At 38.5% G+C, this 17,710-nt stretch overlaps 1 protein-coding gene across 4 annotated transcripts; it reads left to right on the top strand.

The window, feature by feature from the left end:
- The first annotated feature begins 674 nt into the window (after positions 1–674).
- LOC135084212 (uncharacterized) lies at positions 675–16,581 on the top strand. Of its 4 annotated transcripts, none has more exons than XM_063978949.1 (7): positions 675–921; positions 1,071–1,323; positions 11,037–11,304; positions 11,841–11,949; positions 12,521–12,639; positions 12,964–13,081; positions 14,130–16,581. In XM_063978949.1, exons 1-7 carry the CDS (start codon positions 727–729, stop codon positions 15,027–15,029), a joined length of 1,962 nt encoding a protein of 653 aa, XP_063835019.1. In that variant the 5' UTR covers positions 675–726; the 3' UTR covers positions 15,030–16,581. The 4 variants fall into 4 exon arrangements, with proteins under 4 accessions (XP_063835019.1, XP_063835016.1, XP_063835020.1 ...); XM_063978946.1 differs by having other exon boundaries at positions 11,034–11,304; XM_063978950.1 differs by lacking the exons at positions 675–921; positions 1,071–1,323 and adding exons at positions 7,538–9,159; positions 9,332–9,590.
- The last annotated feature ends 1,129 nt before the right edge of the window (positions 16,582–17,710 follow it).

The following is a 17,710-nucleotide window of genomic DNA, read 5'->3' as shown; positions in this document are numbered from 1 at the left end:
AGTCGTGTATTACGCGCACCGCGTATTTCTCGCTAAGCTTATGTGCGAACGTAGAGATTCACTCCGTCTCTGTCTGACAAACAAATTTGAGCGCAGGCAGGTGTGAGATAGGAATAGGTGTTTGATGTATTACGTAATTTAAACTCTATTTGTACACAGGTAAGGTTTTGAATATTTTAATTTTTGTTCTCTCTCATCCAGCTCACTCCTTGTTGACTAGCCGGTAAAAAACCAGTTTTTATTCTTCCGACAGGTTTGTTTTGGTTTGTTGTCACGCGTCCGTGATAATTGCATAAATAAAAAATAGAAAAAAATATGTAAATATTTTTATGAAATTGATATCTTTTAAATACGCCAACTTTTAAGTTGACAGTCCTAAGCCTGTTGAAGTATGAAGGGAGGATATCAATCAATCAACAACCAGCAAAAACATTATTATTCAATTTCAAATTGCATTATTAATACTACGAGTGGATCTTTTCAAAGAAAATTGTATTTTAAAGTCATAATACGTGGATTAGTCCGCACTAGTCGCGTCAAGTATGGTAAATTACTACGTACTAAGTGGAACAGGTATTTGGATCACGTATTAATAAATACTTGGAATAGGTGCACCTAGTATCAAATTTACCTAGTATAACCCATCTCTAGTGACGTCACGCTTTGCAAAACACAGCTGTTTTAAGTAGTACGGAAATTTTAAAGTTATCTAGATATTAATTACTAATGGATTCATCGTATTACAAGTACTGTATAGTGCCCCAATGTACAAGCACAAGTATCAAAACGCCAAACAAGTTATTTATATACGTACCAAACAATCAGCAGATGCGTAAAAAGTGGCTGACACTCGCAAGAAAATATAATGCCCATTGTTTATCAACAAAATCAAGGATGTATTTTTGTGAAGATCATTTCAATGTAAGTTAGATATTTCACACAACATAATCTGATATCTATGTACCTACATATAATGAAATTGTTGAACTTTGTTATAAGAATAATGATAACAACAAAATGAGGTTAGGAATTATTCATGACAGTAATTATCATGGTTTTTATTTTTCCAGCTACCAAACGATATGCTTAATTATACCGAGTATCATATCATGGGGAAGGTATCACAAGTCCGCATGAAACCTGGCTGCATTCCAAGTAAATTCGCATGTCAAGAAGATAGACGGAAGCGAACATGCAGCAGCACTGAACAATCATATGTATTAAAAAAACAAAGAATGACCATAATAGCGGAGTCTCTGAAAGAACAAGAGGAAAGTTGTACACCAAGTTCTTCATACAATGCTATTCCTCACACAAGTTCAGGTATTTATAAGAATAACATTAATACTAACAATAAACTATTATGTAGAACATTCGGCGTTTACGTGAATTTTATATGCTTAAACCACATGCTTGTGTACCTACATCTGAAGTTTGTAAAAATACTTGATGATATTTATAGTCATAGCATGTGCTTTAATTAATCTACGAGATTCTTTGGTAAAAAAAAGGTAACTTTTAAAATGTTTTTTATTTAAAATGTGCACCCATATATTTTATTCAACACTTGAATATAATAAAGGAAAAGTATTGGTTTTCCAAAAGTGCAATAGTAAATTATTTTTTATTAAATTATTTTATATTCAAAATCAAATAATACATTTATTATTTCTACTTTTTAGGGTTCCGTAGCCAAATGGCAAAAAACGGAACCCTTATAGATTCGTCATGTCTGTCTGTCTGTCCGTCCGTCCGTCCGTCCGTCCGTCCGTCCGTCCGTCTATCCGTCCGTATGTCACAGCCATTTTTTTCCGAAACTATAAGAGCTAATACTGTTGAAACTTGGTAAGTAGATGTATTCTGTGAACCGCATTAAGATTTTGATGCAAAAATAAAAAAATAATAATAAATATTGGAGGCTCCCCATAAACTCAAAAAATTTTTTTTCATCAAACTCATAGACGTGTGAGGTATCTATGGATAGGTCTTCAAAAATGATATCGAGATTTCTAAAACATTTTTTTTCTAAACCGAATAGTTTGCGTGACAGACGCTTCCAAAGTGGAAAAAAGTTGGTCCCCCCCCCCCCCCCCCCTCTAACTTCTAAAATAAGAAAATGAAAAATCTAAAAAAAACATAATATGATGTACAGTCACGGAATGAAAAGGTTCGTCAGTTTTCAAATTGATTCCTTCAACGAATCGCGAGCACATATTACCTTTTGAAACTATGTTACAGAATAATCTCGAGTTAGAGAAAATAATCTTTAACTGTTCGTCAGTAAAGTTCAAAATTATTCAGATCAAAGTTGTTTGACGATTTATCTTGTCAAGAAGATTATTATGATTGATAAACTAAAACCTTCTTGTTGGTTCAAACTGCCATTATTATTTCTTTTAAATAAAAAAAACTATTGTCAATTGGTCAATGTCATCATTGCATTGCACTGATGGGATAGAAAAATAAACAAGCAAAACCTTATTCGTTAGCAAACGTCATATTTATTTAAATGTTAGCAGCACTGTTTCTTGCACTGTTATGTTGGCAGGTTTGACTTACACAGTACCTATTAGTGCAAGCGAAAACCGACACTAAGGTGACGAACCTTTTCATTCCGCGACTGTACATTACTATAAAAACTACCAACGAAAATTGTTTTGAACGAGATCTAGTAAGTAGTTTTTTTTTAATACTTCGTAAATCGTAAACCGCTTATTACCGCGTAATCTTTCATACTAATAACTTAAATAAAAAATAATAATTTTAATTTCATAAATCAATGGTACGGAACCCTCGGTGCGCGAGTCCGACTCGCACTTGGCCGGTTTTTTTATTGTTACTGAAGTCTGGCTACACAATAAAAACAGTTTTTCTTTTGGGATAAGAACATTTGAATCTGCATTTGGGCATTATATTTTTCTGTAGCACTTCCATTTTTTACATAATTTTTATATGTTTTTTCATTTAATGGACATATTTTAATTTCTATTATTCCACCTTCGAAAATTCCGTCTGGAGAGCCTGCAAGCACAGGGTAATCAGAGCTGAATAGAAGGCCGCACCTTCTAATTTTTTGTTCAAGTTTACACTCCACCATTTTTCTAACCTCATCTTCAAGGACACGTCCACGTTTCATAGATGGAGTATCTGGAATTTTACCTCCTAGTATAAGAGAAATCAATGTGCCATCAGTGGTTTTGCATCGACTTCTTTCATATGCTCTAGAAGCAGTTACTACTCTACCATAACGCAGTTCAAACCAAAGAGGACTATTGGATTGACCTCTTGTGTCTTGTTTCTTCCTCTACTTTTGTGATTAAACTTTTGGTTATTTGAATTTTTTTCAAAAAATCTTCAACATTTTTTTCTTTAAATTTAAATATTAATTGATGCTTTGAAGCAGCCTGTGTTATTCTAGGACAGTATGTGGGTTGGTATTTCAAAATTTCACAGTTTTCCATTTTTCTTTTCCTTGAGTCATCCAAAAACAGGTTTACCATTAGATAACTTTTTAGCAGTCAAGTATTTTAAGCTGCTACCAACTATTGACAATTTAGACTTCTTCCAATAATGAATGGACTGAATGGCTTCATCTTCTTCATTAAGAATAAGCGTGCATCTATATAATTTGGCATGGACTTTATGTTCAGGACATTTGCATCCAAAAAAATAGGGTCTTAAACCATTTTTTTTTCAATGTGTTGTAAATCAATGATGAGGTTTTAATGAACTAGTGGAATTTTTGTTCCAATTTTATAAAGCCTAAGAATGCCCTATTTATGATATTTACTTTTCGCGCGGAAACGCTTGGCGCCATGCTGTTTCGGCTCGTGACGTCACTCTGACACGTAAACAATACGACTACGAAATACTGAGACAAGAATTGTGTAAATAATGAGTTCTAATGTGTATCATTGGTGTCTTGTGCCTGAATGCACGAATACAAGTATAAAAACGTCACAAAAATTGTGGATTCAATTGCCAAGTGATATCAAAATGAGATACACTTGGTTAAAACTGGCAGGAAGAGATCCAAAATTACTGTCCACCAAGACGAGACTGTATTTCTGTGAAGACCACTTTGATGTAAGTACCTAAGCGTTTAAATAGCTATCGATCAATTAAAAAAAACTTCATGTTATTAAGACAAAACAAATTTTGTAATGCATTTATAGCTTAGATTAATAAAACCTTTTATTAATCTAAGATTTATAGGTTATATACAATATATTATCATATTTCAGCTGGAAAATGATATGGTAAATTATACAGAGTATAAGTTAATGGGTTCTGTTAAACGAGTTCGAATGAAACCAAATTGCGTACCATCGAGATTTGACTGCCAAACAGACAGGAAACACAAGTGCACAAGTGAAGCTCGGCATGCCTTTGTTAAAAGGCAAAGAATATCTACAACTAATGAGAAGACCATACAAAATGAGAAATATGACATATTATCATTATTACCATCTTGCAGTCAAGGTATTTTTTTTAAATTTTTGTTTAGGTACTGTAAAGTTTCTACAAAATCCGTTAAGCAGTTTTTGCGTGAAAGAGTAACAAACATCCAGACATTCACACAAACTTTCTCATTTATAATATTAGTAGGACTATATCCCCCATAGAGAAAAGTAATACATATCCCCCATAATACAAAAAGTTAAACTCTGGTATAATTAAATTGACATTTAGTATGGAAATGACATTTTAAACCAGAATTAGTCGGGGGTTTAATTTTTTTTTTTTTTTGTATTAAGGCTACTTAATGTCAGAACTACGGAACCCTAAAAAGAAAAAGAAAAGTAAACGTCATGATATGAACCTCCTCTGTTGCAAATTGTCTATGGTACTTTAAGAATGATACAAGTGACATCTTTGTGGAAAATATCTTGATCTTAAAATAACAGAAATGTAGCTCATTTATTAAGTTGAATAAAGCCTAGTTTCTGAAGGCCGTATCTTTTCATTTGTAACAATTTATTCAACTTAATTGTGACAATGTCTCATAACGAAACTGTGTCGTCGAGTTCCATCATCACGAGAGGTTCTCGTTATCTAAATCCGGAAAAATTTTCAACGGATCCAAGTACGCCCGGTGCAGAGCTCCAATGGAGTCATTGGCTGCATACATTCCAAAACTTCATATCAGAAGAGATAAGTAATGCTAGTCCTGACTTAAAATTAAAGCTACTTATCAACTATTTGGCGCCTGGAGTCTTTGCTATAATAAAAGGATGTGCCAGTTATGACGAAGCAATAGAATTACTTAAAAAATCATACGAGAAACCTCGGAATCGTATTCTGGCTCGGCACATCCTCTCAACAAGACAGCAAAAGCCTGAGGAATCTATACGTGATTATGTTCGTGCCTTGAAACTGTTAGCCCAAGATTGTGATTTTCACGCTGTGACTGCCGAACAAAATCAAAACGATTTCATGTGTATTGCATTCATATCGGGTATCAACTCTCAAAGAATCCGTCAAAGACTGTTGGAAAATTTGACATTGTCATTCGATGACGCACAGAACCAGGCACTGACACTTGAAACCGCCGAAAAAAGTTTGCACTCTTTCTCAATTTCATCTAATCCGACCTCATTGCTTAACGCTATACCGGTTCAACCAGAACAAGAAAAGGAGGTCGATGATAATTTAGCCGCTGTTAATTTCGGTCATAAAAAACGTCGATGTTTTTTTTGCGGTGGTAATGTACATCAACGTATAAAGTGTCCTGCGTTTCATTCGCAATGCCAATTATGCTCCAAGAAAGGACATTTTGCAAATGTATGTCGGAGCAGTGGTGGAACGAGTCCTAAAATGAATGCTGTAACTCAAGATACACCTACGGAGGCAGCGTCGGTAATTGCAGCCGCTCCAGGAAGTCTGCGAAAAGCGACTATCCCCATAACTATTAACGACTACCTTGCAGACGCACTCGTTGACACAGGAAGTTCAGTAAGCTTTATTGACAAAGGTTTGGCTGAAACATTAAAACTAAAGAAGAAACGTTGCAGTCAGTCTATTACACTAGCATCACTAAGCCATACCTCTATCGTAGAAGGATCGTGTTCCGTAACTTTAAAGATCGATAAACATATTTACCCGAAACGGAATTTGCTGATTGTAAACAACTTGTGTGCAGACGTCATAATTGGGCATGATATACTAAAAACACATTCTTCGCTCATTTTGAACTTCGGTGGTGAGGAGGAGCCCCTCAGCGTCTGTAACGTAATGGAAGCCTCGGTTCCTCCTGCTTCAATTTTCACAAATCTCACTCCTTCTATTAAGCCCATTGCTATCAAGTCCAGGAGGCACAACGATGAAGACGAAGCCTTTATCAAAGTAGAGGTGAACAAACTACTTGAAGATGGCGTCATAAAGCCAAGTGTGTCTCCCTGGAGAGCACAAGTTCTCGTCGCTGGAGGAGGCAACCACAGAAAGCGACTTGTTATTGATTACTCAAGAACTATCAATATTTTTACCGAACTGGACGCCTATCCCTTGCCAAAAATAAATTCAATAATTTCAAAAGTTTCCAAATTCAACTTTTTTAGTCAAATCGATTTGAAAAGCGCTTATCATCAAGTGCCCATACTGAAAAAAGAACAGAAGTTTACTGCCTTCGAAGCATGTGGAAAACTGTACGAATTTACTCGAATCCCATTTGGCGTTACTAACGGCGTAGCCGCTTTCCAGCGAACACTAGAATTCATCATAGAAAAGGAAAATTTAATTGGAACCTATGCTTATCTCGATGATGTGACCATCTGTGGCGTAACTAAGGCCGAACACGATAAAAACCTTAATGCCTTTCTACAGGCGGCTGAAAAATATAGACTTACATTGAATAAAGAAAAGTGCATCTTTTGTTCGGAAACCATTAATCTTTTGGGTCACACCATCACCAATCAGACAATCAAACCTGACAAATCAAGAATACAACCTTTACTCGATCTTCCTGAGCCTAAAGATTCAATGTCACTCAAAAGGGTTTTAGGATTATTTGCACATTATAGCCCATGGGTAAGAAACTTTTCTCATAAATTGAGGCCATTGATAGATAGTACCGAATTTCCTCTTTCTAATGAAGCATTATCAAGCTTTAACAATTTAAAGACTGAGCTCGCTAACGCTAGTTTACATGCAATTGATCTTAAAGCTACTTTCACTGTCGAAACGGATGCATCAGAATATGCGATTGGAGCCATTTTATCACAGGACGAACGACCTGTAGCTTACTTTTCTCGTTCATTATCTCCACCTGAGAGACGCCACTCTTCAATAGAAAAGGAGGCGTGTGCCATCGTTGAAGCACTTCGCAAGTGGCGCCACTTCCTTTTAGGAAGGCATTTTATTTTAATCACTGACCAGCAGTCAGTAGCATTTATGTTGCAAGCTCACCATTCAAGCAAAATTAAGAATGAAAAGGTAGAGCGTTGGAGACTCGAGCTATCAGCATACAAATATGATGTTATATATAGACCGGGGAAGGAGAATTTGGCCGCTGATGCACTGTCTCGCGTTAGTGCTCAGATACACACCAACGTCACAAATAAACTAATTGAGTTGCACAACGCTCTTGGACACCCTGGTATTACTCGTATGACTCATTGGATCAGAACTAAAAATTTGCCATACTCTGTCACTGATATAAAAGCGATTACTTCTGCTTGCAGAATTTGTGCTGAAATCAAACCACAATTTCACAAAACTCAAGGAAAGCTTATTAAGGCGATAGCTCCTTTTGAACGACTAAGCATTGATTTCAAGGGCCCATTACCTTCAAAGAGCAAGAATAAATACATCCTCACTATTATCGATGAATTCTCTAGATTTCCATTCGCATATCCTTGTCAAGATTTATCTGCAGACACTGTAATCAGATGCCTTAAAGATATTTTTTTTATGTTCGGCACTCCTCTCTTTGTCCATTCTGATAGAGGCTCTGCTTTTGTGTCAGAACGAGTGCAGCAGTTCTTGCTTTCTTTAAACGTGGCAAGCAGTCGGACTACTCCATATAATCCACAAGGTAATGGACAAGTTGAACGTTTAAACGGGACATTGTGGAGGACAGTGCAACTTTTCCTAAAATCTAAGGGCCTGGAAGTGACGGATTGGGAACAAGTGCTATCCGAATCTTTACATTCTATACGTTCTTTACTTTGCACGGCCACAAATTGCACTCCTCACGAACGTTTGTTTTTCCACCCTCGACGAACAATGAATGGGCAGTCGATACCATCATGGTTATCGTCTTCTGGGACCGCTCTCATGAAAAGGAATGTTCGTGCTTCAAAGTACGACCCCTTAGTGGAAGAGGTCGAACTTTTACAAACAAATCCATCATATTCGTATATAAGATTACAAGATGGTAGAGAGACCACCGTTTCAAACAGACATTTGGCTCCTTTACCGGATGGAGAGGATGATTCCTGTCAAGAAGAGTCATCAGACTTAGATGAAATAGTTCAGGAATCTGAATCTGTTCAGCAGCCTGAACTTGGTCAAGAAACTGGTGTTGCTGAAGAGCCAGAGGCAAACCTAAGCCGGCGTTCCCACAGGGCTCGCAGAAGACCAGGCTATCTAGAAGATTTCGTTTGTGATAATGACTAAAGTGTACCTGGACATTGAAATATAGCGAGGGAGAATGATATGAACCTCCTCTGTTGCAAATTGTCTATGGTACTTTAAGAATGATACAAGTGACATCTTTGTGGAAAATATCTTGATCTTAAAATAACAGAAATGTAGCTCATTTATTAAGTTGAATAAAGCCTAGTTTCTGAAGGCCGTATCTTTTCATTTGTAACACGTCATTCCTTTGCACTGAAGTGCGGAAGTTCCTTTGTCACTTTGTGCCGTATGGATCTATATCCAAAGCCGTAAAACCACTATGAAAAAAAAAATCGTCACTTTGTCGTTGTCTATGCGTGCGTAGCGAAGAAAGTAAACAACACAATATTCGTAAAAATGAATTCCAAAGTTTACAAGTGCTGTGCAGTACCTCAGTGTAAAAACACATCAAGAAGAACACCGGACAAAGTTTTTGTACATGTTCCAACCAAGAAAATATTAAGAGATCAGTGGTTGAAGCTCGCTCGGCTAAAGGAGCCCGACGATGTCACATCAATTTATTTTTGTGAAGACCACTTTGATGTGAGTATGCTAACATAATTATACTAATAGGTCTTATAATGTTTGTTTGAAGTTAATTGTGTGAAATAATGAGACTATGGGATAATTGATTTGAGGTTATGTTTTTTAATTTTTTTTGGTCTTGGCTATCATTCATAATATCAGTTAAAATTGATTACTTAAATTTTTTCAGTTGCCGAATGATATAGAAAACTACATGGAGTATCATGTGATGGGGGGTTTTGTATCAAAAGTACGTATGACGCCAGAATGTATGCCCCATAAGTTTATGTGCCAACCAGACAGGAAACAAACACCTGACTCATCAAAGCGACCCTATGTAGCTAACAAACAAATAATGATGATTCTTGAAGAGGATGAAAAGGGATTCAAAGAAAAAAAAGTTAGCGCAGAACAATCAAGTTTTGAAGAAACTGCATGCAGTAGTTTAGGTATCTATTATTAAATTTCCTCAATGATAATGAACCAAATGTGTTTGACATTAAGGTGAGAACCGATTGAAGAAATTTGACAGATTTGTAAACATTGATGTATGGCTGTTCGTACATTGTTGGTGCACTCAAAACTATTTAGATTTTTCTGTGTGTTTCATCTATATCATTATTATAACATTGCTTGATTACCAAATATTTGTTTTACATTTCAGCAGAATGTAGAGGAGTTCCCCAAATAACACCCATTTTGGTAAATCAGATGACGTCACAAAGCCGTTTCAACATACTGTCTCTGCATCACCATTTAAATTCAAGCATTGTGGTGTTAATAGTAGCCCTTCCTTAAGACCAAGTAAATTATTTGAGAAAAAAGTTAAAAAATTGAATAATCAGTGACACTTCTTATTACTCCCTCTATAACTCACACATATGGCCCGGATTACTGATATTTTATCGATACCTAAAGCAATACTGCTGTCGCGGCTCGCGGTACACGGGACGTGCGATCTGTGGGCTGTGTGTGAGTTTACATTAAACGTCCTCACTAGTGACTAGTGAGCGCGTTAAAAAAATGTATGAAAATTTTAGTTCATGAACGTTTCCGCTAGGGGCGCTGTACAATCCGTCATACATTTAATGACATTTTTTACAAACTCACACTAGACCCTTTGGCAACGTCGCGCCGCAGCTTGGGTATCTGTAAAATTATCAATACCTTATACTGGTACTTCATGATAGCAATATTGTTTACAATAGTGGTATCCCTGCTCGCACAAAATTATCTTTCTGTAAAATCTCTTCAAATAGAGTCTAGATCGAACTGCAGGGAGAGATTATAGAGGATGACAAAAGGAGAAAAGACTTTAAAGATAACTAAAGATGTTTATGTAAATAAAAAGTATCGGCCAACTAACAGAAAATAATTAGAGATATTTACTTTTCAATGACCTCATAAAGGTAGCAGGAAGGCGCTGGATGCAGGCCACTACCAACTGACCTTTGTTGAAATCATTGGGGGTCATTCATAAAGTACGTCACACGTAAAGAGGGGGGGAGGGGGTCGACAAAGTGTGACATGGTGTGACAAGGGGTGGGAGGGGTCCTAAGTTTCGTGACATCACATTTCAATTGTTTCAAATATTTGATAAAATGTTGATTTCATAAAAAAAAGTACTTAATTTAAATGGAAATAAAACTAATTTCGGAACTGCTGTTAATTTAATAATTTTTCGATGTGAAATTGCAAAACATGTGACGTCACACTAGGGAAGGGGGGGTCTCAGAAATGTGACCACCTGTGACAAGGACGGAGGGGGGCTCAAAAAATCATGAAATTCGTGTGACGTACTTTATGGATGGCCCCTTGGGGGAGGCCTATGTTCAGCAGTGGCCGTCTTCTGACTGAAATGAAGATAATGACGGATATTTTCTTTGTTTCAGGAGAGAATGAAAATAAAGATACGACGCTTGAACAAGAGCATACATCTAGGATTGAATCAGAACCAGTTGACCCTTTGCCTGAGTCTAATCTTAAGACTGAGTCTGTAGAACCTGAGCCCGAGTTAGAACCTGATTCCGAGCCTGAGTTAGAACCTGATTCTGAGCCTGAGTTAGAACCTGACCCTGAATTAGAGCCTACATTGGAGCCTAAGTCTGAGCCTGCTTGTGAGCCAAAGTTAAAGTGCACACAATGCCAGAAAGTTTTATTAAAGTGAGTGTAGCAACCATTTTACTTTTCTCGCTGTTTGTTCGTTCGTTTCAGCCAAATGACGTCCACTGCTGAACAAAGGCCTCTCCAAGGTTTTCCACAATGAACGGTCCTGCGCTGCTCGCATCCAGGCTCTTCCCGCGACCTTCACCAGATCGTCGGTCCACCTAGTAGGAGGCCTGCCCACACTACGTCTTCCAGCCCGTGGTCGCCACTCAAGAACTTAATGAGGGCTATCGTTTTTATACTTAACAGTTGGCACCCCTGGCGATTGACAGGGCCTTACTCTACAGTGGCGTCATCTTGATGAGTGCAAATACGATAGTCCTCCTACCACTTTAGCGCTCACAAGTTGGCGCCACTGTCTTCGCTACTAGCAAGTGACAGGACCTTACTCTACAGTGGCGCCAACTGGTGAGCGCTAAAACGATAGCCCTCATTGTGAACTCACTCAAGAAATTGTATTGTAATGTACCTATATTTGTAAGCTTCGATTTAAGGTTCAAAGCGATAAATAGATACCTTATTTATTACCGTAGGTTCGTGTTCTTGTGCGTGGAGTGCTTGGCGCGCTCGTGCTCGGCGTGCGACGCGCGCGGGCTGCACGCGGCGCACCTCGTGCTGCGCGCGCCCGTAGCCCGCCCTGAGGTGAGCTCGTCGTCGACACTCTCCGTCTACAAACCAATCTCTCATCTCTGAGCCCGTTTAGGCGCGATTGGTCCAATTCGCAATGAGGGCTATCGTTTTAGCGCTCACCAGTTAGCGCCACTGTAGAGTAAGGTCCTGTCACTTGCTAGTAGCGAAGACAGTGGCGCCGGCTGGTGAGCGCTAAAGTGGTAGGAGGACTATCGCATTTGCACTCATCAAGATGGCGCCACTGTAAAGTAAGGTCCTGTCAATCGCCAGGGGTGCCAACTGTTAAGTATAAAAACGATAGCCCTCATTGGGTCAATCGTGAAAAATTCACAAATTTGCGATTGGTCCAATTCGCTATTGGTCCAATTCGTAATTGGACCAATTCGCTTTTTTCTGCAATAGTAGTAAAGTTGAATAACCTCCTTATTTCTTTCATTTTGGATATCCTTTTATTTTGGACCAATTACGAATTGACCCAATAGCGAATTGGACCAATCGCGCCTAAACGCTCTGTGCCAAACCTCCAAGTAACATTGAAACTTTTCCTTTTCAATAGCACTAATTTTCAATTTTCCACGTCCAGAGCGAGTTGAAGTTGGTGCTGAACAAAATTCGCGACGCGCTGTGTCTGGACGTTGAGGAAACGTCTCAAACGAACCCGGATCAACCGGTCGAAGAGTCGCCCCAAGAACCGGAATATGAGTGAGTAGAATAGATAAAATAGTTAATTTGCCACACACAATATTTCAACTAAAGTAAGTAAAAGACAAGTGCGACAAAAAGGCAAAAAGTAGTCAGTTTATTCTTCGTCGCTACCTTTTTTTTTGTTCCGGCAGAGTAGAACCCTTTCCATAGGACAAATGCGCGAATATGCCTCCTCAACTCGTCTCGCCAAGGTGGGGAGTATAACTAAATCCTCCATTTGCCTCTCATAACTAGAGGTTCTCCTGCAGTGGAAACTAATGACCTTATGATGATGTTATCAATCTGTTTGTTCAAATGTTGAACCATCAATGTTGTCAACAGATCTATCAAGATGGAGATAGAATCGGAAGAAGACGACCCTTTATGGCTACTGAACGCGACGGCTCCTGCTAATACTGATGCAGAAACCATTGTTCCTGACATAGAGCATCAGATTCCGGTAAGATACGCCGTTTCACTGCTTGTTAGGTTGGTTTTTCTCACAGATCACAGAAACTAAAGGGAGATGTGACAAGGGGGCGGGGCCGGTGTCGCAGCCATATGCCCAAAAACAGAACACATTGCTCGTGACAGCAGCGACGTCATAATATAAACGGCTTACATTGCTTGCGTAGTACTAAAGATTATTCGAACGTTGAGTACTGATAGCACAGTGGATAATGGGCACATATTTTGATTACTTTGTGTGTGTGAATTTCTAATGCGACACTGAGGTTCGAACTCAGCGCATTAGTTGGCATCTCTCTATATCTCTATGGTGTTTCTTGTATAACTATCCTGCCAATAATACAGGGGTTGCCCGGGATTGAACGATACAGTCGGGCTATTGTTGTCTGTAAATTATTTTCAGTCTGTTCTATTTTGAAAACAAAAAATATAGTCCGATAATGTGCTTTCTCTACATGTAAAATTATCACTGTCACGGGATTTTGCAAGAAAAACACATATAACGGTAAACATTTATATTTTACCCTCCCGAGTCCCGACGATTCAATTCGGTCGCACGAGTCATGGTCGCGCAACTTTTCTTTACATGTGTATTGATGTAATACTTTTTTTATTTGCCACTTGTAAATGTACTTACTAATAGCCCTCATTACCCAATTCTTGCATAAGACCTATAGAGAAATGAGAGTGTCTGAAAATCAGCGCAGCCTGAGTATTCTCAGGTAGCATTATCTGAGCCACCTCCAATGAGGGTTTTCGCGAATGAAAAATCCGCCAGATGGCAATACGTAGACGCGAGGTCCAAATGCTGCATGATCGGTTATTTTTGACATGACATTGACAGATATGTCAAAATCCACCAATCACGCAGCAGTCAGACCCCACATCCACGTCCCGCCATCTAGCGGATCTTTCATTCGCGAAAACCCTCATTGCTTTCTTATACTATGTCAATAAATCAACATTATGTAACTAGCTAAGTAAGTTGTAGAAGCAATAAAGGACTTTATTTATTTAATACTCTTGCTCATGGCTTGCAGCAGTTGCCTTGGCCGGAGCCCGCAGCAGCTGAGGGCAGCGGCCTGCCCTTCGCCGGGCCCCAGTCCGACTCCTCCTGCACGCTCACGGCCAGCTCTCCGTCCGACAGCTCCAGCGACGACGACCAGGCCTGTCCCACCAGGCCCTCCGCGCCCTCCACCAGGCCGCGCTTCAACGACGAAATGAACCGCTACATCGTCCGGACCTACTACACGCTGAGCCAAACCGAAAAGAGCCCATTAAAAATATTCACCCTCATGAAACAAGTGTTCGCTATCGCATTCCCACACATGAAAGTCCACCGATCGAACCTCCAATCGCAATTCTCACATATCTTTATAAAAAAACTGTTCACCGATGACGAGATTCAGGCGATGAGGAATGAAGTTCGCGGCAACTTCATAAGTGCTAATAATGAAAAAACGAATGTAGTGAGTGCCAGCAAACTGTTATCTGGCAAAGGAAGACAGTTGGAACTGTTGACGGTTAGGTCCGGGATGGTAGTTACAGGCTTGCCAGACAAAACGAGTGAAGTGAACCCGAGGCCTTTTGTGAGAAAGGTTGTAGTACCGATACCAGTGTCGAGTCATAAAACCAGTGAGCCGTTTAAATACCCAAGGGTGAATATGCAAGTGCGTACAGTAGTTGGTTCATCTCAGCAGCAGATGCCACAGAGTTTGCGTGGCTCTGGGCCTTATGTGAGAAAAAGAGTAGTACAAAAACGAGTGTCGATAAATAAAACTAAAGCAAAAAAGCGAGTGCGTACAGTTGTGAAGGAATCTAGTGATCAGAAGTGTTCAGGACAGTTGAGTCCGGCTCCAGGAATAAGTGATTCATTTCCGCAGCAAAGCCAGAGCTTGCGTGGGAGGACGCGCCGGCCGCCGGCGCGGCTACTGACATGAGTGTAAACGTGTCAGACATTGCAATATAGAGTAGAACTACACTGAACTGTCCTTTATTTGACACTGACAGGGGGCCACCGTCAATAGCGGATCGCTAGTTCCGATTTTTGCCACGGTGGAAACCATGTAAACTCTGATTTTTAATTCGACGGAATTTTGACATTTCAGAAGTGTTGCCAACATTGAAACATTCCCACTAAGGATGGAGAGCATTTTCACAAATTAAAAAATAATCCTTTCTTGAATTTAAGGTTTCACTTAAAAAACTAAGGCTTAAAAATGTACTGATCATTTCAAAATGGTTATTTGAATTTTTATTATCATATTTTACAAGTTACAAAAAAAATTGGGAAATTATTTTTCTATTACTGGACTCCCTGGCCAATAATCCATGGGTTACAAACCTTTTTTATGAAAATCCTTTTGTTAATAAAATCTTAGCTTCATAAAATAATCAATATAAAATAATTTAACAAGATGCCAATTTTATAATCCAAGTTAATTATGCTGACGATAATGATGATTGATGATCAATACATATTTTCGTTTATGTTAATATGTTGTTTTACTGTGTTAAAAACACGTTTTTTTCTATTTAATCTCTAAAATGTACATAATAATTAGTGTACATTGAATTCACGAAACAAACAATACTTCATTCTTGTAAGTTGTAGTTGATGAAATTTCATTTCATATTATTTATTAATAATTCAAAGCAAAAAAGGCTTATTACATCTGAATTGTCAAAAAATGACAGCTGTCAGAATTCCGTCGAATTAAAAATCGGACTATAGTTGAACGAAGATTTAATTTAATTTCTGTCAATGTCGTCGGTGGGACATTTCAGTGTAGTTCATCTATAGTCCAAATAGTAATTTTAGTGTTTGTTGTCATCTTACTACATTTGCCTGACATGTGATTTTAACAAAATACTCATCAGTATCTCTACTATACTAGATACTATTAACTATTACATTACAAATCTTGTTGATTAGTGATGTCTTGTCGCATGTCTAACGCCCGTATTCACAAACGATGCTTGCTTAAGTGAAGCACCAAATCGAACGCACAGCGATGAATAGAGCTCTGTGATTGGTTCGTGTGTCACCCTGTGCGTCCACGCGCACTGTGCGACTTCATAGTAATGTTTGTGAATACGGACGTAAGTAATTTGATGATAATGATGGCTGTAAAATTAATTAATTAATATAGTATTGACTGATTTAAAATATTTTAAGTATTTGTTTCAATTATCTTTGTTTAATTTATCTAGGAATAATAGCATCTTATTATTAGCAATACAACCCTTCAAATGTTTTTTTATCTTTTGAACATAAAATACATTTCAATAATACTAATAGTTTTTAGGAAACAAAGCCATTAAAATGCAGACGCTGTGGCTCACAAGCGCACAATGATTATTTTTGTCAATTTATGTCAACGAAATATAAAAATATTCTGAATACTATGTATTTTTTAATATTACATGTTATTGCAGTCACTATGTATTATTATATCGTGATTGAAATAAAAATAACGAATATAAAACAGATTTTTATTTTTTTAAAGTATTTTATTTAGATACGTAAAAGTATCTGTGAATGCCCAACTAACCCACCCACTTTGTTTGTCAGCTGTCTGGTAATAAAAATAGTAAGTCACGTCTTTGTACTCCTCTCCTCGAAACATATCTGCAAACAGCGTGACATTGCTCTACTTGCAGTATATCGCGAGAGACTTCTTAGTCGAACAAAAGTATGATAAATCCGCATATTTTGTGGCAAACCGACAATAACCAATAGCGGTTGGCAAATGTAGGTTTTGGTATAAAACAATTTTATTAATATTTAGATTAAAACTAAGAAGTCAACAGTGTCATTTCCATAACGACCGGTCCTGCGCTGCCCGCATCCAGGTGCTTCCCGCTACCTTCACCAGATCGTCGGTTCACTTAGTGGTAGGCCTGCCCACGTTGCGTCTTCCAGCTCGTGGGCGCCACTCGAGAACTTCTCTGCCCAAGCGGCCATCAGCTCTGCGAGCTATGTGCCCGCCCTCTGCCACTTGATTTTATTTAGCAATTCTGCGGGCTATGTGTGTTTCTTTCTTCCTTTCGATCCATCGCCCTTTGGGTCGAACGTAGTGCCTTTAAGAATTTCCATATTACATGGGCGATCATTTATCCCAAAAATGTCGTTCCCGCTTATTCCTTCCGCGATAATGCGTCGTGTCTTTCGGTCAAGTGTCTATTCGCGCAAACGGGCATTTGCGCACTTAGTGTCTGTGCGGGCAAATATCTTTTCGCGCTTGTGCGTTCGCTCAAGAGCCTTTCTTTAGCGCATTTTTTCCCTCAAGTATAGCAGACCCTTCAAAGTGGGATCCTTTAAGTTCAGAATGTCCATGTACCTAGTCTGATGGCTCCTGTTTGACAGGATGCTGACCTTCCTTGGTTGATCTGAAATATACATTAATTTGGGCATTTATTATGGCACTTCTGAAGTAAAAATACTTATTTTTAGCCTAGGCGCAGTCCACTAACTTTTAGTTGGCCGATAGTTGGGCCCAATTATAATTTTGTATGAAGAATCGGCCGATACCAAATTGGTGTAATGTGCGCACTTTAATACATCTCCATACTGATCAACAGCCCGACCTAACTATCGGCCAACTAAAAATCGGTAGTC

The sequence above is a fragment of the Ostrinia nubilalis genome, chromosome 25 (assembly GCF_963855985.1).
Source record: "Ostrinia nubilalis chromosome 25, ilOstNubi1.1, whole genome shotgun sequence".
NCBI lineage: Eukaryota > Metazoa > Arthropoda > Insecta > Lepidoptera > Crambidae > Ostrinia > Ostrinia nubilalis.
Note: the sequence above shows the minus strand (reverse complement) of the source record. Positions and strands in the feature narration are given on the sequence as shown.

What these genes read in the sequence shown, in the direction of transcription:
- LOC135084212 (XM_063978946.1), top strand. Translation starts at nt 727, where the DNA reads ATGGATTCATCGTATTACAAGTACTGTATAGTGCCCCAATGTACAAGC. An exon ending in TTTGTGAAGATCATTTCAAT is followed by an intron (nt 922 to 1,070) that starts GTAAGTTAGATA and finishes TTATTTTTCCAG; the next exon opens with CTACCAAACGATATGCTTAA. An exon ending in TATTCCTCACACAAGTTCAG is followed by an intron (nt 1,324 to 11,033) that starts GTATTTATAAGA and finishes TCTTTGTTTCAG; the next exon opens with GAGAGAATGAAAATAAAGAT.